The 26,547-nt window shown below is 40.7% G+C and overlaps 1 protein-coding gene across 3 annotated transcripts; it reads right to left on the bottom strand.

Moving 5' to 3' along the window:
• Positions 1–817: 817 nt before the first annotated feature.
• ubxn8 (UBX domain protein 8) lies at positions 818–25,759 on the bottom strand. 3 transcript variants are annotated; one of them, XM_060908519.1, is made up of 8 exons: positions 25,722–25,759; positions 25,258–25,386; positions 13,835–13,911; positions 11,965–12,090; positions 11,692–11,820; positions 11,551–11,592; positions 10,084–10,158; positions 818–2,465 (listed from the first exon to the last, which is right to left on the bottom strand). In XM_060908519.1, the coding sequence occupies exons 2-8, from the start codon at positions 25,322–25,324 to the stop codon at positions 2,295–2,297; spliced, it is 687 nt and encodes a 228-aa protein (XP_060764502.1). In that variant the 5' UTR covers positions 25,325–25,386; positions 25,722–25,759; the 3' UTR covers positions 818–2,294. The 3 variants fall into 3 exon arrangements, with proteins under 3 accessions (XP_060764502.1, XP_060764500.1, XP_060764501.1); XM_060908517.1 differs by having other exon boundaries at positions 25,646–25,747; XM_060908518.1 differs by lacking the exon at positions 25,722–25,759 and adding an exon at positions 25,611–25,696.
• Positions 25,760–26,547: the final 788 nt, after the last annotated feature.

Below are 26,547 nucleotides of genomic sequence, written 5' to 3'. Positions count from 1 at the left end.
AACAAAGAAAAAAACTCATATATACTAACCCTGATTAACCTGTATGCCCCCACATTTTGTATGCTGCTGAATCTGTCCTTTTTTCAGTAGCTTTGTATAAACAATAACCGCTAAATGTAATGCAATGTTATGTAAGGTGATCGCCTAGGCATTCTCATTGTGAAAAGTAAGTCACATGTACATGGACTGGCATTTAATGTTGTATTTGTTCCTTTCTTTTTCTGTTCATATTCTTTTTGGGGGAGTAAAGTCAGTTTAAAAATGCCGTTAAATGCATAGGCCTATAGGCCGAGTTTAATGACCTTGAGGTTATCAGAGGTCATATGTCGTTTTACAAATGAAAAATGAATTCAGCACCCAAACATTTAACAAACAAGGCCATTTGCTAACTTCATTAATCATTTTAGTACATTTCATTCCTTAGAAAGCTGAGAAACTGGGTTCAGCTGAGATGTTTACAGGCCCAAAGTTCAATGACCTCTAGAGGTCAACAGAGGTCAGATAGAGCTCGGCACACCCAAATTGACAAAATAAGACTGTTTGCCGACTTTGTCTCAAATGCCTTTGGGTGTCACAATTCTGGATTTTGGTACCAGTCTATTACTGATGGAGCTTTGGGTAAAATATCAGTACAGGATGACCAACTTTGAGTTACCTACAGCAAAATGTTCCCCACTTAATATGAAAAAGCCTTGGGCTTTAATCATACCATTTTTAACACGGTGTACCTTTTTTCTGCTTGTAAATTGATTGCGCTTTGTTACAATTACATACTGAATGGATATTTTTAACAAATTGCAACTTCAGCTTGACAACGTTTTACATGTACACAAGTATAAATATTTTATTGCTATTTAAAATGTACGGTTTGTTCAGGACGTCCTATCTCACACAGTGATGATACAGGGGTAAGATTCATTCTGACCGATCACTCAACCAGTGTTTTCATCACCTCAGCAGTGGTGATGGCAAAGAAAAAGTACTGTTACTATGCACAACTTTGGCCTGATTTAAAAAAAAAAAAAAAAGTGACTTGAGCTGAGCTGGTACCATGCAGCAGAAAAATGCCATCAGCCTGGCCCAGTCAATCAGCAGACTTTAATCCATTTGAACATGCATTGCACCTCCTGAAAAGGAGACTGAAAGGAGAAACACTGGAAGATGCTGTAGTACAGGCCTGGTGACCAGCTTGATGCAGTTACAGCAAACAAAGGATATACGAAAACATTTAAGTTGTTCCACAAAATCGAGTTGTACATGAGCTGACAGTCGACAAGGCGCATACTGTAGCACTGAGTCGGCTGTAAGCCATGTATGACTAGAGTGGGTGGAAAAACTTATTCTATCCACATTCACTGGATTTTGAGAGAGCATTTGTATGCAAATTCATTAAATTTTATACAAAACATGATCATTTCCACTTGGAATGTAAACAAATTTGTGAAAAATGCTATAGTTCTTGGGGAAAAAAAGTTATTACCATCAAATACATTCATTCCATATTTATTTATTTTTCAGATTTCTGGGGTTTTGTTTTCAAGTAATCATTTCGTTCTCAGTTGGTTCAGCACCACATGCCACCATTTTGTTTTTCTCTACTCACTGATAGCCAAGTAGTAGAGTAGCCAATCAGAGTGCACGATTGCTCATATTCACTGGATATGAATAGAATAAGTTTTATTTCCTTTAAGATTATCTTTTCCAAATCTTTTACTCCGCTAAAACCTGGGTGGTCTGCTCTTAAAGGTACTATGTTCCAAGTTGTTTAACGCATCTAGATATAAATACCAGGACCTGAAAACTGAAATTCTGATCCGTCCTCTCTTGATCTCAAACCCAAGTGTCTTCAGTATACAACAACAAAAAAAAATCAACTTCGCCTTTTAAAAAAGTACCTTCATCGGCGACTGTAGGTTTGCTAATAAATTCCCATAAAGTGTTAAAAGTACAGAAAAGCATGTTATAGTATACAATATCAATATTGTATTCTCATATTGCTCTTCAGATCAGTCAGTATATTCGTATGGTTTATACCAAGTGTTTCTCTTTGTTGTAGATTTTTGCTACAATAAAAAAAACATAATAAAATACAAAGTATTAAACATTACAGAACCAGAAGTTATTGAAACCTGTGGAGCTTTCAATTTAGTTGTGTCTAATAGCTCCATCAAACAAACATGGATAGACTTTTATTCGAAGCTTGAAGACCATCTAATGTTTCATCATAAATAAGGTCCAGGTGCTTTGGCAACTACTGAATTGCTGAAAACCTTCACAAAGACCTGGGCATGGGATTAACATGTCGAAGGGTCTTTTTCCTCCACGTTAAGAGTGGTGTGTGAGAGGATCCCAACATCTGCAATGCTGAGGTCTGTCTGTGTGAGCAGTGGCCTCCTGGGGTATGACGTGTACAAGGCATAAAGAGTGGGAGAGTATCCAGACTTGTGCAACCAGTCTAAAAGGACCTAAGGATGAGAAATAAATATTGCGTTACACCTTTACGTTCCACCAAGATGTGTTAAAGTTTAACGTTTGCTACTTAGTTTTTCCTTCGCGGTTCACTTTACTGTAAATATCTGCTTCAAACAGGTTTTTAGGAATGTCACACAGACTGGCTGCGATTGTTCATGCCAGAATATGACTTAATCTGATCTATAAAAAACAAAATTTTATCTGAACACAAATATGGTGGATGGCATTTCAGCTCAACCGTCACTGGTCGTCAGAACTTCACACATGATGTCATGATTACGTTTTCACAACACACAATAGGGTGCCCCCTCCATACTACACAAAGCTCAGTCCTAAACAGTAACATGCGTGAAGTCCAATCTTAGCCCGTCTGATCTACTCACAGTCCAGTTACGGAGACCCATATTTTATTAAGTAATATCAGAGTTTCAGACTTATTATTCTGTAGTTTGGGGTGGTGAGAAATGAGTGGGGGGAGTTTTGGGGTGGACGATGACACGCTGACCATCTCGTGAAAAGGTAATATTGATGTACAGAAAACGGATAACCAATGACAGCAGGGCTGAACAGTCATCCTTTGTCTGAGTCAAAATTACAACCCCGATTCCAAAAAAGTTGGGACAAAGTACAAATTGTAAATAAAAACGGAATGCAATGATGTGGAAGTTTCAAAATTCCATATTTTATTCAGAATAGAACATAGATGACATATCAAATTTTTAAACTGAGAAAATGTATCATTTAAAGAGAAAAATTAGGTGATTTTAAATTTCATGACAACAACACATCTCAAAAAAGTTGGGACAAGGCCATGTTTACCACTGTGAGACATCCCCTTTTCTCTTTACAACAGTCTGTAAACGTCTGGGGACTGAGGAGACAAGTTGCTCAAGTTTAGGGATAGGAATGTTAACCCATTCTTGTCTAATGTAGGATTCTAGTTGCTCAACTGTCTTAGGTCTCTTTTGTCGTATCTTCCATTTTATGATGCGGCAAATGTTTTTTATGGGTGAAAGATCTGGACTGCAGGCTGGCCAGTTCAGTACCCGGACCCTTCTTCTATGCAGCCATGATGCTGTAATTGATGCAGTATGTGGTTTGGCATTGTCATGTTGGAAAATGCAAGGGCTTCCCTGAAAGAGACGTCGTCTGGATGGGAGCATATACCTTTCAGCATTGATGGCGTCTTTCCAGATGTGTAAGCTGCCCATGCCACATGCACTAATGCAACCCCATACCATCAGAGATGCAGGCTTCTGGACTGAGCGATGATGACAACTTGGGTCGTCCTTCTCCTCTTTAGTCCGAATGCCACGGCGTCCCTGATTTCCATAAAGAACTTCAAATTTTGATTCGTCTGACCACAGAACAGTTTTCCACTTTGCCACAGTCCATTTTAAATGAGCCTTGGCCCAGAGAAGACGTCTGCGCTTCTGGATCGTGTTTAGATACGGCTTCTTCTTTGAACTATAGAGTTTTAGCTGGCAACGGCGGATGGCACAGTGAATTGTGTTCACAGATAATGTTCTCTGGAAATATTCCTGAGCCCATTTTGTGATTTCCAATACAAAAGCATGCCTGTATGTGATGCAGTGCTGTCTAAGGGCCCGAAGATCACGGGCACCCAGTATGGTTTTCTGGCCTTGACCCTTACGCACAGAGATTCTTCCAGATTCTCTGAATCTTTTGATGATATTATGCACTGTAGATGATGATATGTTCAAACTCTTTGCAATTTTACACTGTCGAACTCCTTTCTGATATTGCTCCACTATTTGTCGGTGCAGAATTAGGGGGATTGGTGATCCTCTTCTCATCTTTACTTCTGAGAGCCGCTGCCACTCCAAGATGCTCTTTTTATACCCAGTCATGTTAATGACCTATTGCCGATTGACCTAATGAGTTGCAGTTTGGTCCTCCAGCTGTTCCTTTTTTGTACCTTTAACTTTTCCAGCCTCTTATTGCCCCTGTCCCAACTTTTTTGAGATGTGCTGCTGTCATGAAATTTCAAATGAGCCAATATTTGGCATGAAATTTCAAAATGTCTCACTTTCGACATTTGATATGTTGTCTATGTTCTACTGTGAATACAATATCAGTTTTTGAGATTTGTAAATTATTGCATTCCGTTTTTATTTACAATTTGTACTTTGTCCCAACTTTTTTGGAATCGGGGTTGTATGTTTTTTTTTTTTTACAGAAAATTCACATTCTTAGAATCGAGATCATGATCAAAGTGTGTGTGATGTCTTACTTTGGACAAACCTTGTAAAAATCAGTCAATATCTGAGGTGTTTTACATTTTTAGAAGTTTTAGTATTGTAAAAATCCTAGCATGTAACCAAGGCATCATACATTTATTTAAATCAGATTTTCGCTGGGGCGGCACGGTGGTGTAGTGGTTAGCGCTGTCGCCTCACAGCAAGAAGGTCCTGGGTTCAAGCCCGGCCTTTCTGCGTGGAGTTTGCATGTTCTCCCCGTGTCCGCGTGGGTTTCCTCCGGGTGCTCCAGTTTCCCCCACAATCCAAAGACATGCAGGTTAGGCTAACTGGTGACTCTAAATTGACCGTAGGTGTGAATGTGAGTGTGAATGGTTGTCTGTGTCTGTGTGTCAGCCCTGTGATGACCTGGCGACTTGTCCAGGGTGTACCCCGCCTTTCGCCCATAGTCAGCTGGGATAGGCTCCAGCTTGCCTGCAACCCTGTAGAACTGGATAAAGCGGCTACAGATAATGAGATGAGATTTTCGCTGATAGAGTTGGAAAATTTGTTATATCTTCATAATTCCAGTGCAGAACTGGAGAGACACAAACCTCTGACACCAAACATGTCTTGACTGATCAACTACATGGGAGATATTTGGAAAATTGTGAAATTTTATTTAAAAAGTGTATGTAATGCCTTATTGTAATGCTTTAAAATGAATATACATCATTAGTCGTCATCTTCTTTTGGCTGCTCCTTCTCTACCACACCTGCCACTTTCGTGTCCTCTCTCACCACATCCATGTCTCTCCTCTTTGGCCTTCCTCGTTTTCGTTTGCCTGGCAGCTCCATCCTCAACATTCTCCTTCCAACATGCTCTGCATCTCTTCTCAGGATGTGCCCATACCATCTCAGTCTCATCTCTGAGCTTAATTCCCAAGCTCTCCACACGTGCTGTCCCTCTGATGTGCTCGTTCCTTATCCTGTCCAACCTCCCATCGCAAACCTTAACATCCTCAACTCCGCCACCTCCGACTTTGCCTCCTGCCTCTTCGTTAAGGGTACGGTCTCCAATCCATACATCACAGCTGGTCTCACTACTGTCTTATACATCTTACCTTTCACCCCCACTGGCTGGATTGAATATATATTATTAATAATGACCAAAATTAATTAATAAAAGCAGGGGGGAAATTATATACATTTGTTATTTTATTATCAAGCACAAAGCTATCAATAAATCACGGCATCCGGATCCTGGAAAAAGGCAGCCTTGCCTCAGGGCTAATCTCGCATGACGTCACACGTGGAACCCCGGTTATCTGGGTCGTTTTGGTTCATCTGACTCCGTGCTTGTTTACTCACTGAAATTGGATATCGGTTTTGGAATCTTACAAAAATAACGATGGGAAAGTGCTGCGTTGTGTTCGGATGTTCAAATCCAGATACAACAGGACATTCGGTTCACAAATTTCCGAGAAATGACACTAATCGAAAGCGACAGTGGGTGAAGTTTGTGCAAATGAAGTGGGCAGATTTCATGTCGCCACCGGAGAAGAATCAAGTAGGAATTTGTGAGCAGCATTTCGACAAGAACTGCCATGAAGGACAGGTGTTCTTGATGGAACAGATGACAGGCCAGAAGAGGGAAAAAAAAAAAAAAACACCTTTTGAAACCAGGAAGTGTGTCAACTATCCAGACTGGCTGACAATGACCACACTGGTGCCTGAAATATACCATATTTACACATACATTCCAAATACATGTAACTTGGTGAAATATAAAGCTACATGTATCAGATATGTACACTGATGCATCACAGTTGCTAACCTGCATGGACAGTAGGGACACTAGAGTCTAGACCCACTGTTTACTGCACACAGATCTACACATGACTAGGCCTACTAATAATAAATCTGATTCATCAAGTGTTCGTCACCACCAGAACGACCACATGGGAATTACTGGAGCAAAAAAAGAAACCTGTTGATTCAGGGTGTCTACAGGTTTGTCCAAGTTAAATTTAAGACTTTTTAAGACTTTTTCATACCATGTTCCAAAAAAAAAAAAAAATTAAGACCAAATCTAAAGTCACGCAAAAACGTACTCTTTTGAAAAAAAAAACCCTATATAATTTAATGTAACTTACTGTTCTTGTAAACATTCACCAGAAAACACTATTCTAGTAGAAGTACTTCATTTCTTTTCCTTGACAGGCATTCACACACTCAGAACACAATATAAGGATCGGATAAACTTGTAATTATGTGACGATCAGAATGCAGTTACAACATTTGAATCCAATGTAACACTGTGAAAATGTGAATGAAGTCACACACAGAATCCAATGCAACAGGTTTTTTAAATTATTATTTTCTCTGCTTGGGGAGTCACATTGTAAGCAGAATTGTCCAATTCCATCTTTGGTCAAACAACAATGCAGAAAACAACAGTTAAACAATGTGAATGCACGTACACCTGAAACCTCGGCTCACTCACTTGAAAGGTATGCTCACTTGCACTTCTTAAAACACTTGGAACGATACCCACACACAAACAATACTATTCTCTCACATGCACGCAATAGAATATATTCTCTCTCTCTCTCACACACACACACACACACACACACACACACACACACACACACACACACACACACACACACACACAATATTCTCTTACATCTCGCAGATCTTACATCTCTTCTCCACGACCGTTAGTGGTGGCAGCGCTGAAGTCGGATATTTGAGGCTGATGCTCGCAGCCTTTAGCAAAAGCAACGTGCTTGGCGCTCTTCATATGAGAGTCCACCGCTCTTATCCCCATTGTGCCCAACTTAAAAGTCTTACAGCATGCTACACAGTATGCCTCGTTGGCATCTTTGGGTACAGCTTTCAGCCACCACGAGTATTTTGCATCTTGCAGCCAGTTATCATTAAATTTACATTTACCCATTGTGGCTCGGACTACCCTCCATCAACAGATCAGGCACTGAGTGGTTGTCAAGCACGCGTGTGTCTAGCAACCGGTGGATTCGGAGCCTGCGCGGTATAATTGTGAGCATCAAAAACGATTAAACTTTTTCCCCATCCAAAGTGTACCACATTTTAACGATATGACTGAGTAAAATTTCCATAAATTTAAGATTGAAAATTTAAGACCACGGGGTTTGAAATTTAAGACAATTTAAGAATGTCCTTATTTTAGGAAAACTAATTTAAGACTTTTTAAGGACCCGCGGCCACCCTGTGATTTAATAGATGACATTTGATCTGACATTCGGACAGTTCGTCGATTCCCCTATTATCGCCCACTTCATATTTTCTTTCAACAATTACACTGAATAAGTGTACGTTTTAAAGATAATATTTCTGCATTTATTAAGGTACATGTAAATATTTTCCCTATATTCTGCAGTAGCCAGCTTCGAATAAAAATCCACAAACCAATCAGGTGGCACGCTATCGGTGGTGAGTGGGATTGTCGTGAACTGGCAGTTTCTCGTCTTGGGGGCTCGAAAAGATGACGACCATTTACTTCAGAATATCCTTGATAATCATCTGCCCCTTCATCCGACATATAAGAATCCCAATCGCTATCAGAATTCTCTCCAACACGTGATTCCATATTGAGACTGGTCTAACCACTGCTGCACACATGAACGAAATTGATATCTGGATCTTTGTTACACGTCTGAAATCACCAGGGATCCCAGCAGTAATTGAAAAAAATAGAGGAATGTAAGAAACTATCACCGGGCGGCAGGGTGGTGTAGGCTAGTGGTTAGCGCTGTCGCCTCACAGCAAGAAGGTCCGGGTTCGAGCCCCGTGGCCAGCAAGGGCCTTTCTGTGCGGAGTTTGCATGTTCTCCCCGTGTCCACATGGGTTTCCTCCGGGTGCTCCGGTTTCCCCCACAGTCCAAAGACATGCAGGTTAGGTTAACTGGTGACTCTAAATTGACCGTAGGTGTGAATGTGAGTGTGAATGGTTGTCTGTGTCTATGTGTCAGCCCTGTGATGACCTGGCGACTTGTCCAGGGTGTACCCCGCCTTTCGCCCGTAGTCAGCTGGGATAGGCTCCAGCTTGCCTGCGACCCTGCAGAACAGGATAAAGCGGCTACAGATAATGAGATGAGATGAGAAACTATCAGCAGGGGTCAAGGGGGCTGCCTGAAGCTGTTGAGATTTTAACATTTAAAGATGCTATAGAACACATTTTTTACATAGATTTAACATAGAAAAGCAACAGAATTTAACCATAATGTGTATCTATTTGATGCCATATTTTGTAATCAATGACATAAGTGGCAAAAAAAAATTATAAAAATTAGATGAAAATGTAGCTTTGAAGAATATACTTGCCTAAATATTCCACGGATTTTGTTATAACAATAGTATCCATAGTTCATCTCATTTGTTTTTTTTTTTTTTGTTTCAAGTTAATGTCAAAACTAGTAGAGATAAGCCACATTCATTTTTCAAAAATCATGAATATGAGCAGAAATCAATGATTCAGTAATATTAGATATATACATATGTACAGCAAATACTGGAGATATTTGATTTAAACCTCTCTTTTTGAAAGGTTTCACTGCAAAGGAATTTAATGCTCTTTTCTGGGGTGCATTCTGTCTTTCCTCCAGTTTTCTCTGCTTTTGTTTCTCTGATCTTTCCTTCTGCTTTTCTGATGTTCCTGCAGTGCTCTGAATTAAGTTCAACGCATTAGAATTAAATTAAGTTCAACGCATTAGAAACAAAAGCACGAACGGAGTTAAAACATGTTTTCTAGCAAATGGGCGCAGCCATATTGTTTTCTTGTTCTATCGCGTACAGTCTCGCGGTCAGTGTTGCCAGATACTCCTGACGTTTTCCAGCCCAAAATATGTTCAAAACCTGCCAAAATGCACTTGAAACCCCCCAACTGGGCGGAGAACCGCGCAATCTGGCAACACTGCTCGCGGTATTTACATCAATTTAACTTCCGAGTGTTCCCGAATGTCAACGAGAACAAACGAAGCTGACAAAAACATCGCTAAACAAGCAAACCAAATCAGAACGTATTCTGCTGGTCATTTTACTTAAACATATTTTTAACGGATATACAAGAGATTTAAAAAAACAAAACAAAAACACCACCACTTTGGCTAGAAAAATAGCGGAATTCCGCTAAATAGCGGATGTCTGGGATCCCTGCATCACGCATCCCTTCAGGATCTTCCGGATCAGTCTCGGCAGATTCCGTGAAAAACAGCTGATCTTATTGATTTTCCATCGATTTATGGCCTTTTGGATCAGCTATGGTTCGAAAACACATGGTCAAATCAATATAATTTGTGGTTTAGGGACATTGCATTCATTTTAACTCCCATTTTTAACTTGTCATGAATGAACCAGGGTGTACTCACTGTAGACCTGCAGGTTTTGAAAAACCTTCTTCGGACTGTTCTTCCGCTGGGACATCTCAGAGCAATTTTTACAACCTGAAGAGAAGTCATTACATTAATCAGCTCAAATATATATTCCACCATTCATGCTTACTGTACTGCTGCCATCGTGGGGAAGATTCTGTGGCAGACAGAAAAGAAACTGCACTGGGCGAAAACATAAAATGGAACAGACAGACAGCTTTGTGACGTGATGACAACATGTCACAGTGAAACACACAATCTTTACTGCACTGCTCTTACACTGCTTCATCTCTGCAGTCAATCAAGGTATTTTTTAAAAAATAATTTAACTGAATTCATGACAGAAGTGAATGTAATTCCCCTGTGCATTTCACTTTCATCAATGCGTTGCAGTTGTCGCACACTGAAATGCAATCACAGTCCAATCATAGCCCTGAGCTACAGTCAGGGGTGTGGCTGTAATCGGAGAAAGAGTTGCTGTCCATATAAAGGAACATCTTTTATAGAGTCTCTACTGCACTGATTGTTGAACCTGTAATCATTAAGCTTTTCAGAGTTATTACTAAATAAGTGTTATTTTTTTCGCGGTCCGGTTTCCATCAAATCCTGCGCTCTGATTGGCTGGCGAGCAGGTCCGTATCCTAGGATACGGACCCCGGTTAGGGACCTCTGGCGACTTGCTCGTTCACAACAACAAACATAGTAGCATTTTTTAATCAACATTTATCTTTTTTAAATAAGATTTATTTATAAGATTATCAAAAATCTTATACATTTTTGCCAGCATTTCTCAGGAGAATAGCATTAATTTTACAGCATGGATAGCGATAACGACAGTGTTCACAGCGAAAGCGAGTTTTACTACCCTGAGGAAGAAGAAATAAAAGAAAACATTTCAGGAGAAAGCTAAAAACCTCTAACTGTTGCTAACGCCGAGCAAAAACATGGCTGAACCCTGAATGACTCCTATTTGTATAAATAGGGGACTACATAGGCGGCAAAAAGTAGGTTTTTTTTCCTGCCATGGAAGTGCACTTGTATACCGAGGATGAAGCCATTTGCATTACAGCCGTGAATGAGGATTCAAAATGGCGGCTCGGCTCGGTTTTCCCTTTCGGGCGCTCTCGTTTTCTGTTCGAATTTGGTAAAGAAAAAAATATATATATTATTTACCAGCTTAAGGTCGGTCCGTATGGTGAAATACCGTGACCTCGGCCTTGGTCAGTACTTTCAAGACCTCGGTCACGGTATTTCACGATATGGACCTCCCAGCTGGTAAATCACACACACACACACACACATATATATATATATATATATATATATATATATATATATATATATATATATATACATACACACACACACACATATATATATATATATATATATATATATATATATATATATATATATATAAAAAAAAGGTGTGAAAGCAAACTTTTAGGGAATGAACACACTCACCCCATTAGCGTCTTCTGAAGGTTCATCAGGTAAGCTTATGATCTTAGATAGAAAAGGAAAAAAAAAGTACATCACGTAATGATAAATCCAGTCACAAAACTACCTCGGCAGTGACTCAATGTAACCTGAATCACTTCTTACCTTTTTTTCTTTCAGAAGTTGGGTCTGGACAGGAGCCGGATTCGGCACCTCTAGTTCCTTTCGCTTCCTTGCGGCCCTCTGGTTAGGAGTCTCATCATCGCCATCTGTATGTGCCGTCATCTGCTCCTCCTGCATCATTGGCTACAGTTAGTGTACTGGCAGTGGGAGGCATTACATCAACTAAAACTGAAAGGGTCAGAGTAGCACAATTCATTAATGATCTGGAAAAGGTTACAGAGCTGGTTTAAAACGGTATATGATCAGGTGTCTCACTCCTCCTAGTGTGAAACCCTGGCTAAGTTTCCAGCTTTGTCCAGTCATGCTATAGAAGTGTTCCTCTTTCTTCCTGAGCACTGCTTCCTGACGGGGCTTCACCACTGCCTCGACGTATTTGTCGCACTGTTTTGAAAGAAAATAAAAAATCAGTTTACGTCACTAACAAAGCAGCAGACATTAAAGGTAGACTGCAATGCAACTGCAATGTAACAATTAACGACCACCAAAAGTAACTTTGACCTTGAACTGTCAGCCTGTATACAAGTTGGGTTGTTGTTCAGGCTTTTTGTACCATTTTTATTGTTAGAACTTTGACTTTGTACACTGGATTGACAGAACATTGAATTACATTTGATCAGAATCAGCATTCGATATTGGTAAGTTACCCCGTTTATAACTTTTTGTAAAATCTATAATTGTTCCCTCAAACGTATAATAATAAATAATAATACTTGCTGGCTTTTTTCATGGTATATCAGATATATTCCATTCAGCTACTCGTCTTCGACTCGCTCAGCTGAATGGCATATATCTGATATACCACTCAAAGCCAGCCAATATTATTGAAATACTAAACTGTATGTAAAAAAAGTATACAGTTCTATTTTCATCAAAGTACATATAGGATCTGCTTCATTTATTTCAAGCATTTGTTTAAAATTTCCCAGCCCTGAAATTACAAGGTATTATACTTCACCTCGCAAACAACAGAGGACCATAAACATACTGCAAGATCAACGATCACACATGTAGTTTATTTCGGGACTCCCTAAAGTGAATGACGCATGAAATGGAATGACGAATGCCAGCTAGTGATTTGAACAATAAATGGTCCCTTGTCATTCAGATTCTTATAAATGGAATAACGATTGAAATGTAGGTGGAATGACATGCTTTCAGCTCATGAAATGGAATGACATTGTTTCTAAGTGGAATGACATACTTTTAGGTTATGTTATCAGTGATATCACCTTTTACAAATGGAATGACAGCGTTTCCAGGTGGAATGACATACTTTAAGCTAATGTTATCAGTGATATCCCCTTTTACAAATGGAATGACAGTGTTTTTAGGTGGAATGACATACTTTGAGGCAATGTTATCAGTGATATCACCTATAACCTAACCCTAGAAACAATGTCATTCCATTTGTTAATTTGATATCACTGATAACATTGCCTCAAAGTATGTCATTCCACCTAGAAACCTTATCATTCCATTTGTAAAAGGTGATATCACTGACAACATTAGCTCAAAGTAAGTCAATACATATAGAAACCCTGTCATTCCATTTGTAAAAGGTGATATCACTGACAACATTAGCTCAAAGTAAGTCAATACATATAGAAACCCTGTCATTCCATTTGTAAAAGGTGATATCACTGACAACATTAGCTCAAAGTAAGTCAATACATATAGAAACCCTGTCATTCCACTTGTAAAAGGTGATATCACTGACATTAGCTCAAAGTAAGTCAATACATATAGAAACCCTGTCATTCCACTTGTAAAAGGTGATATCACTGACAACATTAGCTCAAAGTAAGTCAATACATATAGAAACCCTGTCATTCCATTTGTAAAAGGTGATATCACTGACAACATTAGCTCAAAGTAAGTCAATACATATAGAAACCCTGTCATTCCATTTGTAAAAGCTGATATCCCACCAAGCACCCACTTATCTTATCCTAGGGAGGTCTAAAACTAAAGATTTCAATCGTTATTCCATTTGTAAGAATCTGAATGACAAGGGACCATTTATTGTTCAAATTTACTACCTGTCATTCGTCATTCCATTTCATACGTCATTCACTTTAGGGAGTCCTTTTATTTCTGCAATACAGGTTTGTGCAACTATCCCAACCTTAACACTGTGCTGATGTTGTTGCTCCCTTCTTGCTTTCTCCTGTTCAGTGTTACTGCGTGCATCTTCAGCAGGACCTGCATTGACAGTACAGCGTTCAGGGCCAGCATCATAATGTATAAACGGTAGAATTATTTTTGTAAAAATTACTTGCAAAAATAATCTAATCCAAGAACTCATCGGAGATAAAAGCTGGGAGCAAACTGCGTTATAAAACTTCTCTGAGGCACTCTTAGAAGTAGTAGGAGTTAATCCGAGGAATAAATTTTAGGTCATGAAGTATGGAGACGTTTCAGTGCCAGACAGAAACAATCCCACCCAGGGAAAAACATGAAATGCGATCCACCCATGGAATCACTTTTCACTTGCGACATGAGAATAATATGCAAAAGCAAAACTGCATTGCTCTTATCCTGTACCTTTTGAGCTCTTCTTCATTTTAAATCATCTTCTTGGCTGTAAGTAACAAAAGTGCATAATTCAATTCATAATTGTTTTATTTCTAAGCTGTTTTCCAGCTAGTTCCTCAAAACGCTTATTTTTGTCTACATTCCTGATAGAAATGATCGAATTTTTAAATACTTAGTTTGTAGTGCTATGACCAAATACTTCATCTTTTTATAAGAAATTAGGTCTAATCTATTCTATCACAGCGAGGTTATATTGTCGAATCTGACTGATCAGAAAGGGTGCATTATTTTTGTGGTTACTGCCTCATAGTGACTACTGTCTCGCTTCGCCTCGATGTCATCATGTTGTAAGAATGAGTGTAACAATAGCGAAACTTCGTAACCAATCAGCATTTATCCTGATCAAGTCTGATTACCGTTCTACTGCTTGGTAAACTTCGGAACCAATCAGAACCAGAAACGAAATAAGAGAAACTTCGTTATAACTTCGTAGTATCGGAAGATAATCGGCAGATAAAAAGATAAACGAAATTCACCTTGTGGTTTGCCAAGGCTACTGATTCAGTATCCAGTAAGTGGTGTTTATTTTAAGAAAATTTACCTTTTGATTATCACAGCGGGGTGGCACGGTGGTGTAGTGGTTAGCGCTGTCGCCTCACAGCAAGAAGGTCCGGGTTCGAGCCCCGTGGCCGGCAAAGGCCTTTCTGTGCGGAGTCTGCATGTTCTCCCCGTGTCCGCGTGGGTTTCCTCCGGGTGCTCCGGTTTCCCCCACAGTCCAAAGACATGCAGGTTAGGTTAACTGGTGACTCTAAATTGACCGTAGGTGTGAATGTGAGTGTGAATGGTTGTCTGTGTCTATGTGTCAGCCCTGTGATGACCTGGCGACTTGTCCAGGGTGTACCCCGCCTTTCGCCCGTAGTCAGCTGGGATAGGCTCCAGCTTGCCTGCGACCCTGTAGAACAGGACAAAGCGGCTACAGATAATGAGATGAGATATTGAGAAGTCAATATCAAACTTCTGCTATTCACTTTCATTTTTTAATTTTATTTTAAAGTCTTTACACTACACTTGTGAAACAAAATGTGCTCATTAATACTACAACCCTGATTCCAAAAAAGTTGGGACGAAGTACAAATTGTAAATAAAAACGGAATGCAATGATGTGGAAGTTTCAAAATTCCATATTTTATTCAGAATAGAACATAGATGACATATCAAATGTTTAAACTGAGAAAATGTATCATTTAAAGAGAAAAAATAGGTGATTTTAAATTTCATGACAACAACACATCTCAAAAAAGTTGGGACAAGGCCATGTTTACCACTGTGAGACATCCCCTTTTCTCTTTACAACAGTCTGTAAACGTCTGGGGACTGAGGAGACAAGTTGCTCAAGTTTAGGGATAGGAATGTTAACCCATTCTTGTCTAATGTAGGATTCTAGTTGCTCAACTGTCTTAGGTCTTTTTTGTCGTATCTTCCGTTTTATGACGCGCCAAATGTTTTCTATGGGTGAAAGATCTGGACTGCAGGCTGGCCAGTTCAGTACCCGGACCCTTCTTCTACGCAGCCATGATGGTGTAATTGATGCAGTATGTGGTTTGGCATTGTCATGTTGGAAAATGCAAGGTCTTCCCTGAAAGAGACGTCGTCTGGATGGGAGCATATGTTGCTCTAGAACCTGGATATACCTTTCAGCATTGATGGTGTCTTTCCAGATGTGTAAGCTACCCATGCCACACACACTAATGCAACCCCATACCATCAGAGATGCAGGCTTCTGAACTGAGCGCTGAAAACAACTTGGGTCGTCCTTCTCCTCTTTAGTCCGAATGACACGGCGTCCCTGATTTCCATAAAGAACTTCAAATTTTGATTCGTCTGACCACAGAACAGTTTTCCACTTTGCCACAGTCCATTTTAAATGAGCCTTGGCCCAGAGAAGACGCCTGCGCTTCTGGATCATGTTTAGATACGGCTTCTTCTTTGAACTATAGAGTTTTAGCTGGCAACGGCGGATGGCACGGTGAATTGTGTTCACAGATAATGTTCTCTGGAAATATTCCTGAGCCCATTTTGTGATTTCCAATACAGAAGCATGCCTGTATGTGATGCAGTGCCGTCTAAGGGCCCGAAGATCACGGGCACCCAGTATGGTTTTCCAGCCTTGACCCTTACGCACAGAGATTCTTCCAGATTCTCTGAATCTTTTGATGATATTATGCACTGTAGATGATGATATGTTCAAACTCTTTGCAATTTTACACTGTCGAACTCCTTTCTGATATTGCTCCACTATTTGTCAGCGCAGAATTAGGGGGATTGGTGATCCTCTTCCCATCTTTACTTCTGAGAGCTGCTGCCACTCCAAGATGCTCTTTTTATACCCAGTCATGTTAATGACCTATTGCCGATTGACCTAATGAGTTGCAATTTGGTCCTCCAGCTGTTCCTTTTTTGTACCTTTAACTTTTCCAGCCTCTTATTGCCCCTGTCCCAACTTTTTTGAGATGTGTTGCTGTCATGAAATTTCAAATGAGCCAATATTTGGCAAGAAATTTCAAAATGTCTCACTTTCGACATTTGATATGTTGTCTATGTTCTATTGTGAATACAATATCAGTTTTTGAGATTTGTAGAATAGAATGCCTTTATTGTCACTATACACATGTACAATGAGATTAAAGGATATGGGACATGGATTTTTACCTGGGCATAATTATGTATAAAGGACATAAGAAATGCCATCTAAATCACTGCAGGGCGTCAAAAATGTGAAAATCACCACATTATTCGAGTTTTTCTATACATCAGCGTAAAACAAGGATTCGTTAATGAGCTAGGTGGTCACGTGACGTCACAAAAACTTTCCAAGGAGCCAGCGCTTGGGAATCTAATGTAAACAGGTTACCGAAATGGACACCATCGACAGTGATGTTCCCGATGTTTCACAGAGATGTGAAGTTAGACCCTATCAATTCGAACCGATAGCTGGAAATTCACATGAACATGGATCTTGTCTTTACTCTGACGGGTCAGATGATTCTGAGAGTGAGAGTTCATTCAGCCCTCATGAAACTGAAAGCGGTCGGCTCGACAACACTTCCTGGTAATTTAAAAACAATTCTGCTCAAAGGCTAATGATCTGTTGAAAGAAGTATTATTTTTGTATCATACATTGAAAGTTCATCATAGATCTAGCTAAAGTCCGTTGCAAGCTAGTTTTTTTTTTGCTGATATTTTTCGAGATTGATTGAGATACAATGCTTCCAGAGTCCAAGATGAAAACATTCAAAATGGCGAAACGAGTCAGAATTATGATAATCAATAATTGATACACCCAAAATTATAATACTAATCCTTACTTCGGCTTTCAGCCGCTTAGCGCAGAGGTCTTCAACGGGGGGGTCGCGAAATCGCACCGGATCACTCATATCAACAAAAATATTCCTGCCCTGTCCCCTGGCCTCCGTGCAGGGATGCAAACAGCGCGCCTTTCGGCGGATGCCGCCTTTTTCACGGCTGAATCGCACAGATCCGATTAAAAAAAATAAAAAATAGCGATGTTGGTTCATGGAGCATGAGGCATGAAGTGTAAGGATGAGAGAGAGGCGGTTTGGGTCGGGAAGCTGCGCGCATTTGTGCAGCCTGGCGCAGGTGTGCGCGGCTTCCCGATTTGAACTGTTTTTTTTTTCTCATCCTTATGCTTCCTGTTTCATGAATTAATATCGCTCAGTACCTGAGTATTAATGTTGAAAGAATCCTCAGTGAAATGGTCCGAATACAGTTTGTGGGAAACAGTAGGTGCAAAGTTTTTTTCAACAGGTGTTCTGTAAAGTTGTCCTACCAAGCCTACTGCGCATGCGCGAAGCCTACTGCGCATGCGCAGGTGAGCCCACACTTTCCTCAGCTTTGGGTCCTTGGGGAATGCAAAAAAACTTACTCCAGGGCATTTCCCATTGGAATTATTGCAACCATAAGCAGCACAATACACCATGATGTCCAATGTACTTTAAAGACTATAAAAACAATTTTCTTGTCATCCACTTCTCCATTCATCTACCCGCTTGTGCTGTGCCCGAAAGTTTTTGTGACGTATGATCACGTGACAGCGGCTCTTCCGGTTGCAAAAAATGCATATCGGAAGTCGAGCAGAAATGCCATATAATCACCACGAATATAACGATTTTGCTGAATTTAATAGATGATTTTGTATTTGTTGATGCAATTAATTCATATTTTTAATGGAAAGAAACTGATATAGCGTGCTTTTATGTTTCATGTCCCATATCCTTTAAAGAGGAGAGCCGTAAGCCGCTGCAGCCACGCGCGCCGCCATCTTGGGGGGAAAAAAAAATTATTGCATTCTGTTTTTATTAACCCCGCCGACAGTAGTCGGAGGAGTTATTATTTTCACCTGCGTCAGTCTGTGTGTGTGTGTGTGTGTATCTGTCTGTCTGTGTGTCTGCAAGATATCTCAAGAACCAATGGATCGATTTGGACCAAATTTTGTACATGTGTTGCCAATCACCCAGGAAGGAAACCATTAAATTTTGGAGGTCAAAGGTCAAAGGTCAAGGCAGAACTTCGAAATTTTCGCCCAATGTATTTTAATAGGGAAAAGGCGGGGTTTGCACTCGTTAGAGTGTCCCTGTCTAGTTTACAATTTGTACTTTGTCCCAACTTTTTTAGAATCGGGGTTGTAAATAATGCTTCTAAGACAATTCATGAACAAGTGCTTTCTTACTATTTTGAGAATAGATATTGTTCACAGTAAGGTATTAGGCAGAGACCCGTCCACCCGTAAATTTGACGGGCGATTGCCGATTTCAACGGGCAAGTATACACACAGACGGATACTGAAACGGACGATAATGCCGAAAATTTTCGCACATGAATACTCCCACATGTCATCCGATAAATCCAGTTATGTTCTGCCATCATTTACAAATCGTAAGAAACACAGTTTAATACGAAAAATACTGAAAACTTGAAATGAAAAATCAGAATATTTCATCGCTTCCCTCTTCGCTACTGAGGGAATCCTGGTTAGTTTCTTTTCCTCCGCTTAGTAATATGCTTAAATTCAGCGGGTCGTCTGGTCTGATCTGAGGTCGCATTCGGATGGGGTTTTCGAAAAAGGGAGAGGGGCCCTCCCCTTCAGGCGGCCTCTCGTCGTTCCGACCCCCGGCCTCAGCCTGAGCCTCTCGCGCCCGTGGCCGCGACCCCGTCTCGTCCCGGTCCGGGGCGCGCGCGGGCAGCCAGAGTGGAAGGATCCACCGGCAGCTGCGCGCGTCCGCGGGGGGTGGGCCGAGGCGTTCGCACGGCGTGACGCGGGAGGCGCGTGTTGGGAGGTCGGGGGAGAGAGCCTTGAGAGGCGCGAGGCGCATCTGGGTTTAGGAGGACGGGGGTCGCCGTCCGATCGATTGGGATAGCGACCCTCAGACAGGCAAGAGGAGAATTTCTTGCCTTCAAGCGACTAGTATACCAGAACAGGTTCTCAACAGATGGTGATGATGAATGGCAGGAAGAGGGTCATTTTGCAAGACCAACTCAGCTCATGAAGAAGATATTTGGAGGTCCAAACATGCCAAATCAGCGGCTCTATCCAAGCATGTTTCACCTCATGTCAATGGCAATGTGTGTGCTTGTTGGCAATGCAGAGGCTGAGCGAGTCTTTTCTGTTCAGAACAGGATCAAAACCAAGTTGAGAACAAAATTAAGTATAGTTAGGCTGGAACAGCTTATCAGACAAAGCTACGAAAAGTTAGATCGTCAGGAATTTGACTTTGATGCAGCAGCCGACCGATTCTTGCAGGCCCCTAGACGTCTGTAATCTTTGTGTAAACCAAAGAAACTCAGTTCCCGTTCTTTCAAAGTTAATTTTAATTTTTGAGTAGTTTGGTCAAAATATTATGGATGACAGTCAGTGACAGACATTCTGCGATTTAATTTGTGCCACGTAAAATAGAATACTGTTGGTTTTTTTTTTTTATTCAATACTGTAACTAGATCAAAAGATTATATACAATTCATTGTTGTTTATTTTCTTTTCACTTTTGTTACCAAATCAAACACCATACATACATCTGATACATTCAGGAGTGAAACTGAAAAAAATACAAAGTAAAAATATGCAATATTTCTGATCAAAAATTACACGCCATTTCACCCTGAAAATGTCCTAGAATGCAGGAAATTAAGTCTAAATTTCAAAAATTGTCTGGGGGGGCATGCCCCCAGACCCCCCCAGAGGGACTTCGCGCCTGCGGCACTCATCAGGATTATATAAAATATTATTTTTGACTGGTAATTTTCTTTTACTGCCTAATACCCTAGTTCACAGCGTTGTATTTTGAACAAAACACAGTAAACAAAATTGGTAACCAAAATACTTCAAGCCCTGATGCTCCTCACAGCTTGGTGATGCTTGCAAGAGATGAGGAGAGTATAATTGCTAACATGTATATATGCTATATTTACTGTATGGATATGGGATCAGAAAATTTTATTTATAAGCAGTAGCCACACGTACCCATAGGGTACCTATTTTTGTATAAGCGTACGGTTCAGACAGTAGCTCCACCTGTAACATGAATGATAAGTTAATATTAAGGCGCTCATTTTAATATGCTATTGTTTCCATAGTAACAGCTCATATGCAGAGACTTGTATGCAGAAGCTCCACATAATGCAAGATTACACTGAATAAAAAAATAAATAAGTAGTATTGTTTACTGATGTAAAACAATCATTGATGGAATGGTTTTTAAAAAAATGGTTTTAGTAGACATTTTGTTTAACATTTATGGAATGTGTTTCGGGGGTCAGCACTTTGGAATGATCACAGCCCTTTGTAAAGTTTCGCAGAAAGTCTTCAGGACAGCGGAATTTAAACTTCCTTGGTAAAATGACAAGCTATTTTTTGTGTGTGTGTGTGTGTGTGTGAGAGAGAGAGAGAGGGTGGTAAGAGAATGACTTTACTACAGCTATAACATGAGACAACAGGAACTAACTTGTCTCTCGGATGTTCCTTAAGATTAAATCTAACTATAAACCATTAAAATGCATGACGTGTCATTCGTTAATAAATTAAACATTGAATCATCAAATTGTTGTGCTATGAGTGGAATAACACTTCGGAGAGATAATGGCTCTCTGCTTCACATCACTCCGGATGCATTTTTTTTTTCCAATAAAACCATACAATCATGTTTTATTATTTCCTTATTTTCTGTTCTACTCCATTATACTAGGTTGAGTCAAATGAAAGACCTGTTAAGCTCTGGAGCACTTACACTGAAAGAGATAGAGATGTGTTTAAAAAAACAAACAAAACAACCCCCCGTGACCCCAATTTGCAGTAAATTTTATATATATATATATATATATATATATATATATATATATATATATATATATATATATATATATATATAAAATCATCTCTAGCCGCTTTAACCTGTTCTACAGGGTCACAGGCAAGCTGGAGCCTATCCCAGCTGACTACAGGCGAAAGGCGGGGTACACCCTGGACAAGTCGCCAGGTCATCACAGGGCTATGCTCAGAAATGATACTTCCTTAATTTAAAAAAAAAAAAAAAAAATTGTCTTCAGTATTACACAGAGGTGGGAAAAGTACAGATCCCACTGGTCAAATGTTACTCTGATACAAGTGAAAGTTGTCCAGTCAAATTTTTACTTAAATACTGAAGTACTTGCTTTTAAAAATAATTAAGTATTAAAAGTAGATTTTCTGTCAACACATCGTTGTATTATTGCCACAACACTTACAAAACTTAATGCTGTTACCAAAGACAGAAATGTGAATTCACAAAATGAACGCATGCTGTGCCATCATGGTGGTTTAACGTTAAGCTAGCTAGTCAGTGAAGCTCCACCTGACATGCTAGCAAACTCTTTTCAAACTCAAAATCATATTGGGTAGCTAACGCTACTAGAAAAGAAAGATTTCTACGTTCTGGTTATTTGGCAACGTTATGCTAAAACATATTTCTGAAAGGACTTCAGATAAGTTAATGTTATTCATGTTTGTGTAACTCCATTTTTTACATGCTAACAGTGTCCAAGTTAACTAGCTATGTGTTAACGTTAGCTGTGGACAAGGCGACCGCAACTTGGTGGGCAAATCCATAGAAAGTCATAGAAAGCCAGAGGGTTGTTTTTTTTCCAGAAGAGGAGACGAGGTGGAGAGAGTGGATTGTGCATGTGAAACAAAATCAAGCAGTCAAAGAAGAAACAGAGCAGCAACGCTCAAGCAAAAAGGAGAAAATTGGAGGTAAACATTTTTACTTTTGCTTGCAATTGGCTTTTCAAGAATCCTGTTGGATCCTGTACAATCATTGTGGAAATGAGACAAAGGGATATTTCCTCGCTTAGAGTAGGCTATAAATAGTATAATGCCACGGATGGCAGGCTAATGTGGCCTACCGGCGCACTGTCCAGTGATTGTTCCCTATATCCACTAGGGAGGGCGCTTTAATTATTCTTCAAAAGGGCTCTTATTTAGTATTACGACGAAAGTAGGAATTTATCATAACTACCAGAATAAATCATTTGGGCGTGAGTCTTGTCGAGGTCCGGGGTCACCGCGATCAGAGTCGGCAGAGTCGATGTCCAATTCCGAGGCCGCACGGTCAAACCAGTGAGCCACATTCACCGATTGCTTCGCAACGGCCATAGGTTCATACTTGAGCCCTGCACTCCCGCGGGAGTCCCGCGGGACCCGACACAAAGCAGCGCGGCACGGGACAAATTTTGAAAGCTCATTGCGGGCGCGCGCGGGAGGGGGAGTGCACAATGCAGGAGCGGGCGGGAGAGGTGATAAGCTGCAGTCCCACCAACTAAAAACGTGTTTAAAATAAAATTTATAAATTATTAATTTGTCTATCATATATAATTTGTGCTGGATATTTTATTTGGCATTAATAAAAACATTTTAAGATGCCTAAATTTGCGGATGTGGTCTAATCTCGCGTACGTTTCCGATTCCTTTCCGCTCTTCCGTGTTTGAGATCTCCGATCATGGCAGAAGAGCAGAGCTCCTCTAGTGAAGCTCACAGTGCTTTAGAAGTAAGTGCTGCTTTAAAAAGAGGTACATTTACCGTTAAAAAGTCAAGAGTCCTGAAATCAGACATTTGGAAGTCGTTCTCACTCGTGTACGACACAGAGGGAAATCAGCTGCCCTTTGCTTGTTGTGATAAGTGCCAAAAGTTTCTGAGTATCTCTGTAAAGCCTCAGCTGCGCATGCCGCCTGGCAACGCGCACCCTCGCTACGTGCGCTAGGTGAAGGATTGGTCAGTGGAGAGCTCAGCTAAGCTCAGCATGTTTAATTCCCCAAGCCAATGACAAGAACTTTTGTGAGAAATAACGCGAACGTCTGCATCATGCGGGATTTGCGGGCGGGAGCGGGGCTGAAAATCATAATTCTTTGCGGGAGCGGGACTGCATAATGCGGGAGCGGGACTGAAAATTCTGTCCCGCGCAGACCTCTAGTTCATACATATATGGTTTCACCTCTCGATATTCAATTTGAAGAGTTCCTACTTCAAAATCGCTGTCGCTTTCAGACATTTTACACAACCTCTCATGACCAAAGTTCGTACACGTGTGCTCGGTTCACAAGTAAACACAGAACTGTTCCCAGTCTCATCTCATTATCTCTAGCTGCTTTATCCTGTTCCACAGGGTCGCAGGCAAGCTGGAGCCTATCCCAGCTGACTACAGGCGAAAGGCGGGGTACACCCTGGACAAGTCGCCAGCAGTGTTGCCAGATTGGGCAGTTTAAAGTGCATTTTGGCGGGTTTTGAACATATTTTGGGCTGGAAAACGTCAGCAGTATCTGGCAACACTGGTCACCAGGTCATCACAGGGCTGACACATAGACAGAGACAACCATTCACACCTCACATTCACACCTACGGTCAATTTAGAGTCACCAGTTAACCTAACCTGCATGTCTTTGGACTGTGGGGGAAACCGGAGCACCCGGAGGAAACCCACTCGGACACGGGGAGAACATGCAAACTCCGCACAGAAAGGCCCTCGCCGGCCACAGGGCTCGAACCCGGACCTTCTTGCTGTGAGGCGACAGCGCTAACCACTACACCACCGTGCTGCCCCTGTTCCCAGTCTGTTTCGCTTAAATGACGTCATGACGACTGCCCTCAGAAAATTGGGCAAAACAGTATATTTTAACCGTTTTATTCAATTTTAGGGTGCAAATTAGACACCAGGAAGACTGAATTCGCTTTTTGGGTCGTTCTTCTAGACAATAAAGTTGATATTCTACGTTTCACCTCCGACCCTTAAAGTGCCATTCCACCATTGGATGTATTCTTTGGCATAAAATACAATATATTTTATGACAACATGACTAGACAGAGAAATCTTTTAGCTTCGAAATGATATATCAAACATAATTTTTTGACAATGACAAGTATATTAATTTTGCGACCGAAGTCACCTACCCTTTTAATTTCCGCGCGGTAGTGAAACGTGATGTCATCGGCAGGTTCCCCTTCTTGTGTACCACGTCACGTGTGACGTGGCACAGATTATCAGCAATGGCGGATAGAACGCGATTTCCACTTGTCGATTGCTGTGCCGATATTCACCATCGACCGTCTCCTTTGGGCATCACTTGCTATTTTCCTTCGCTTCTTTTCCGAAGCTGACAATCGCGTTCTATCCGCCATTGCTGATAATCTGTGCCACGTCACACGGTACACAAGAAGGGGAACCTGCCGATGACATCACGTTTCACTACCGCGCGGAAATTAAAAGGGTAGGTGACTTTGGTCGCAAAATTAATATACTTGTCGTTGTCAAAAAATTATGTTTGATATATCATTTTGAAGCTAAAAGATTTCTCTGTCTAATCATGTTGTCATAAAATATATTGTATTTTATGCCAAAGAATACATCCAATGGTGGAATGGCACTGTAAGTCTGTATCAGTGTCATGACGTCAAGAAGAAAACCTTCTCGAACCTTCCAGTGGGGGCGGAGTCACCGGACACAGGTATGACTTCAGCTTGGGGTACAAGCACGAGCTCATCCAAGTCAACCCACCGAGCAGCAGCAGCCCGCGTCCTGCTAACTTCACTGCATCCTTCACACCTGAACAACACACCGGAGGGGCACATTTACTACAACTACACACATTATTAATAAACTATAAACACTTCATTTGGGGGAGAAAAAAACAACAACAGGCATATTATTATTATTAGTGTATTATTCTTAGCCGAGATCCAGAAAGTACCTCAGAAGAGCTACATGATATACAAACTTTTTATTAAGTATCTGAAAAGCTTTTTTAAATAATAATAAATTATTATTACCTGTGTTGAATTAAATTTTCGAAAAGACACATTACCTATTATTGAAAACTTCCATGAAACAATACAAATTACCGATAAAAAGAAAACGCCAACAAATAAATACTCTCTCACTTCAGCCATTTCCTCCAGCTGCGGCTCAATCCTAAACGGATACTCATTGTTGATCTAGTGCACTACAAAAAGTTTTAAAAAAGCATTTAGTTCTACGCTATGTAGTGCACGATGGAGTCATTCGGGATTCAGCCTCGACGTTGACGGCTTTCATACAGAAGTGCTGTTTTCAAAATAAAAGCCTCAAGTTTTTTTTTTCAGCGTCTGTAATAAATAAATAAATAAATAAATAGTCTCCTCTCAATAAATTTATCAATCAATGAATCAGTGAAGGATTTAATGCATGATTTAATGCACAAACAAACCCATAATCCACTTTGGAGCTAATTCGACATGGTACAAACATCTATGAAACACTATTAAATCATCTCATCTCATTATCTGTAGCCGCTTTATCCTGTTCTACAGGGTCGCAGGCAAGCTGGAGCCTATCCCAGCTGACTACGGGCGAAAGGCGGGGTACACCCTGGACAAGTCGCCAGGTCATCACAGGGCTGACACATAGACACAGACAACCATTCACACTCACATTCACACCTACGGTCAATTTAGAGTCATCAGTTAACCTAACCTGCATGTCTTTGGACTGTGGGGGAAACCGGAGCACCCGGAGGAAACCCACGCGGACACGGGGAGAACATGCAAACTCCGCACAGAAAGGCCCTCGCCGGCCACGGGGCTCGAACCCGGACCTTCTTGCTGTGAGGCGACAGCGCTAACCACTACACCACCGTGCCGCCCCACCTGGTCATTTATAAAGTTATCTAATCAGCCAGTCGTGTGGCTGCAGTGCAGTGCATAAAACCATGTAGACACAGGTCAAAAT

The sequence above is a fragment of the Neoarius graeffei genome, chromosome 25, assembly GCF_027579695.1.
Source record: "Neoarius graeffei isolate fNeoGra1 chromosome 25, fNeoGra1.pri, whole genome shotgun sequence".
Lineage (NCBI taxonomy): Eukaryota > Metazoa > Chordata > Actinopteri > Siluriformes > Ariidae > Neoarius > Neoarius graeffei.
Note: the sequence above shows the minus strand (reverse complement) of the source record. Positions and strands in the feature narration are given on the sequence as shown.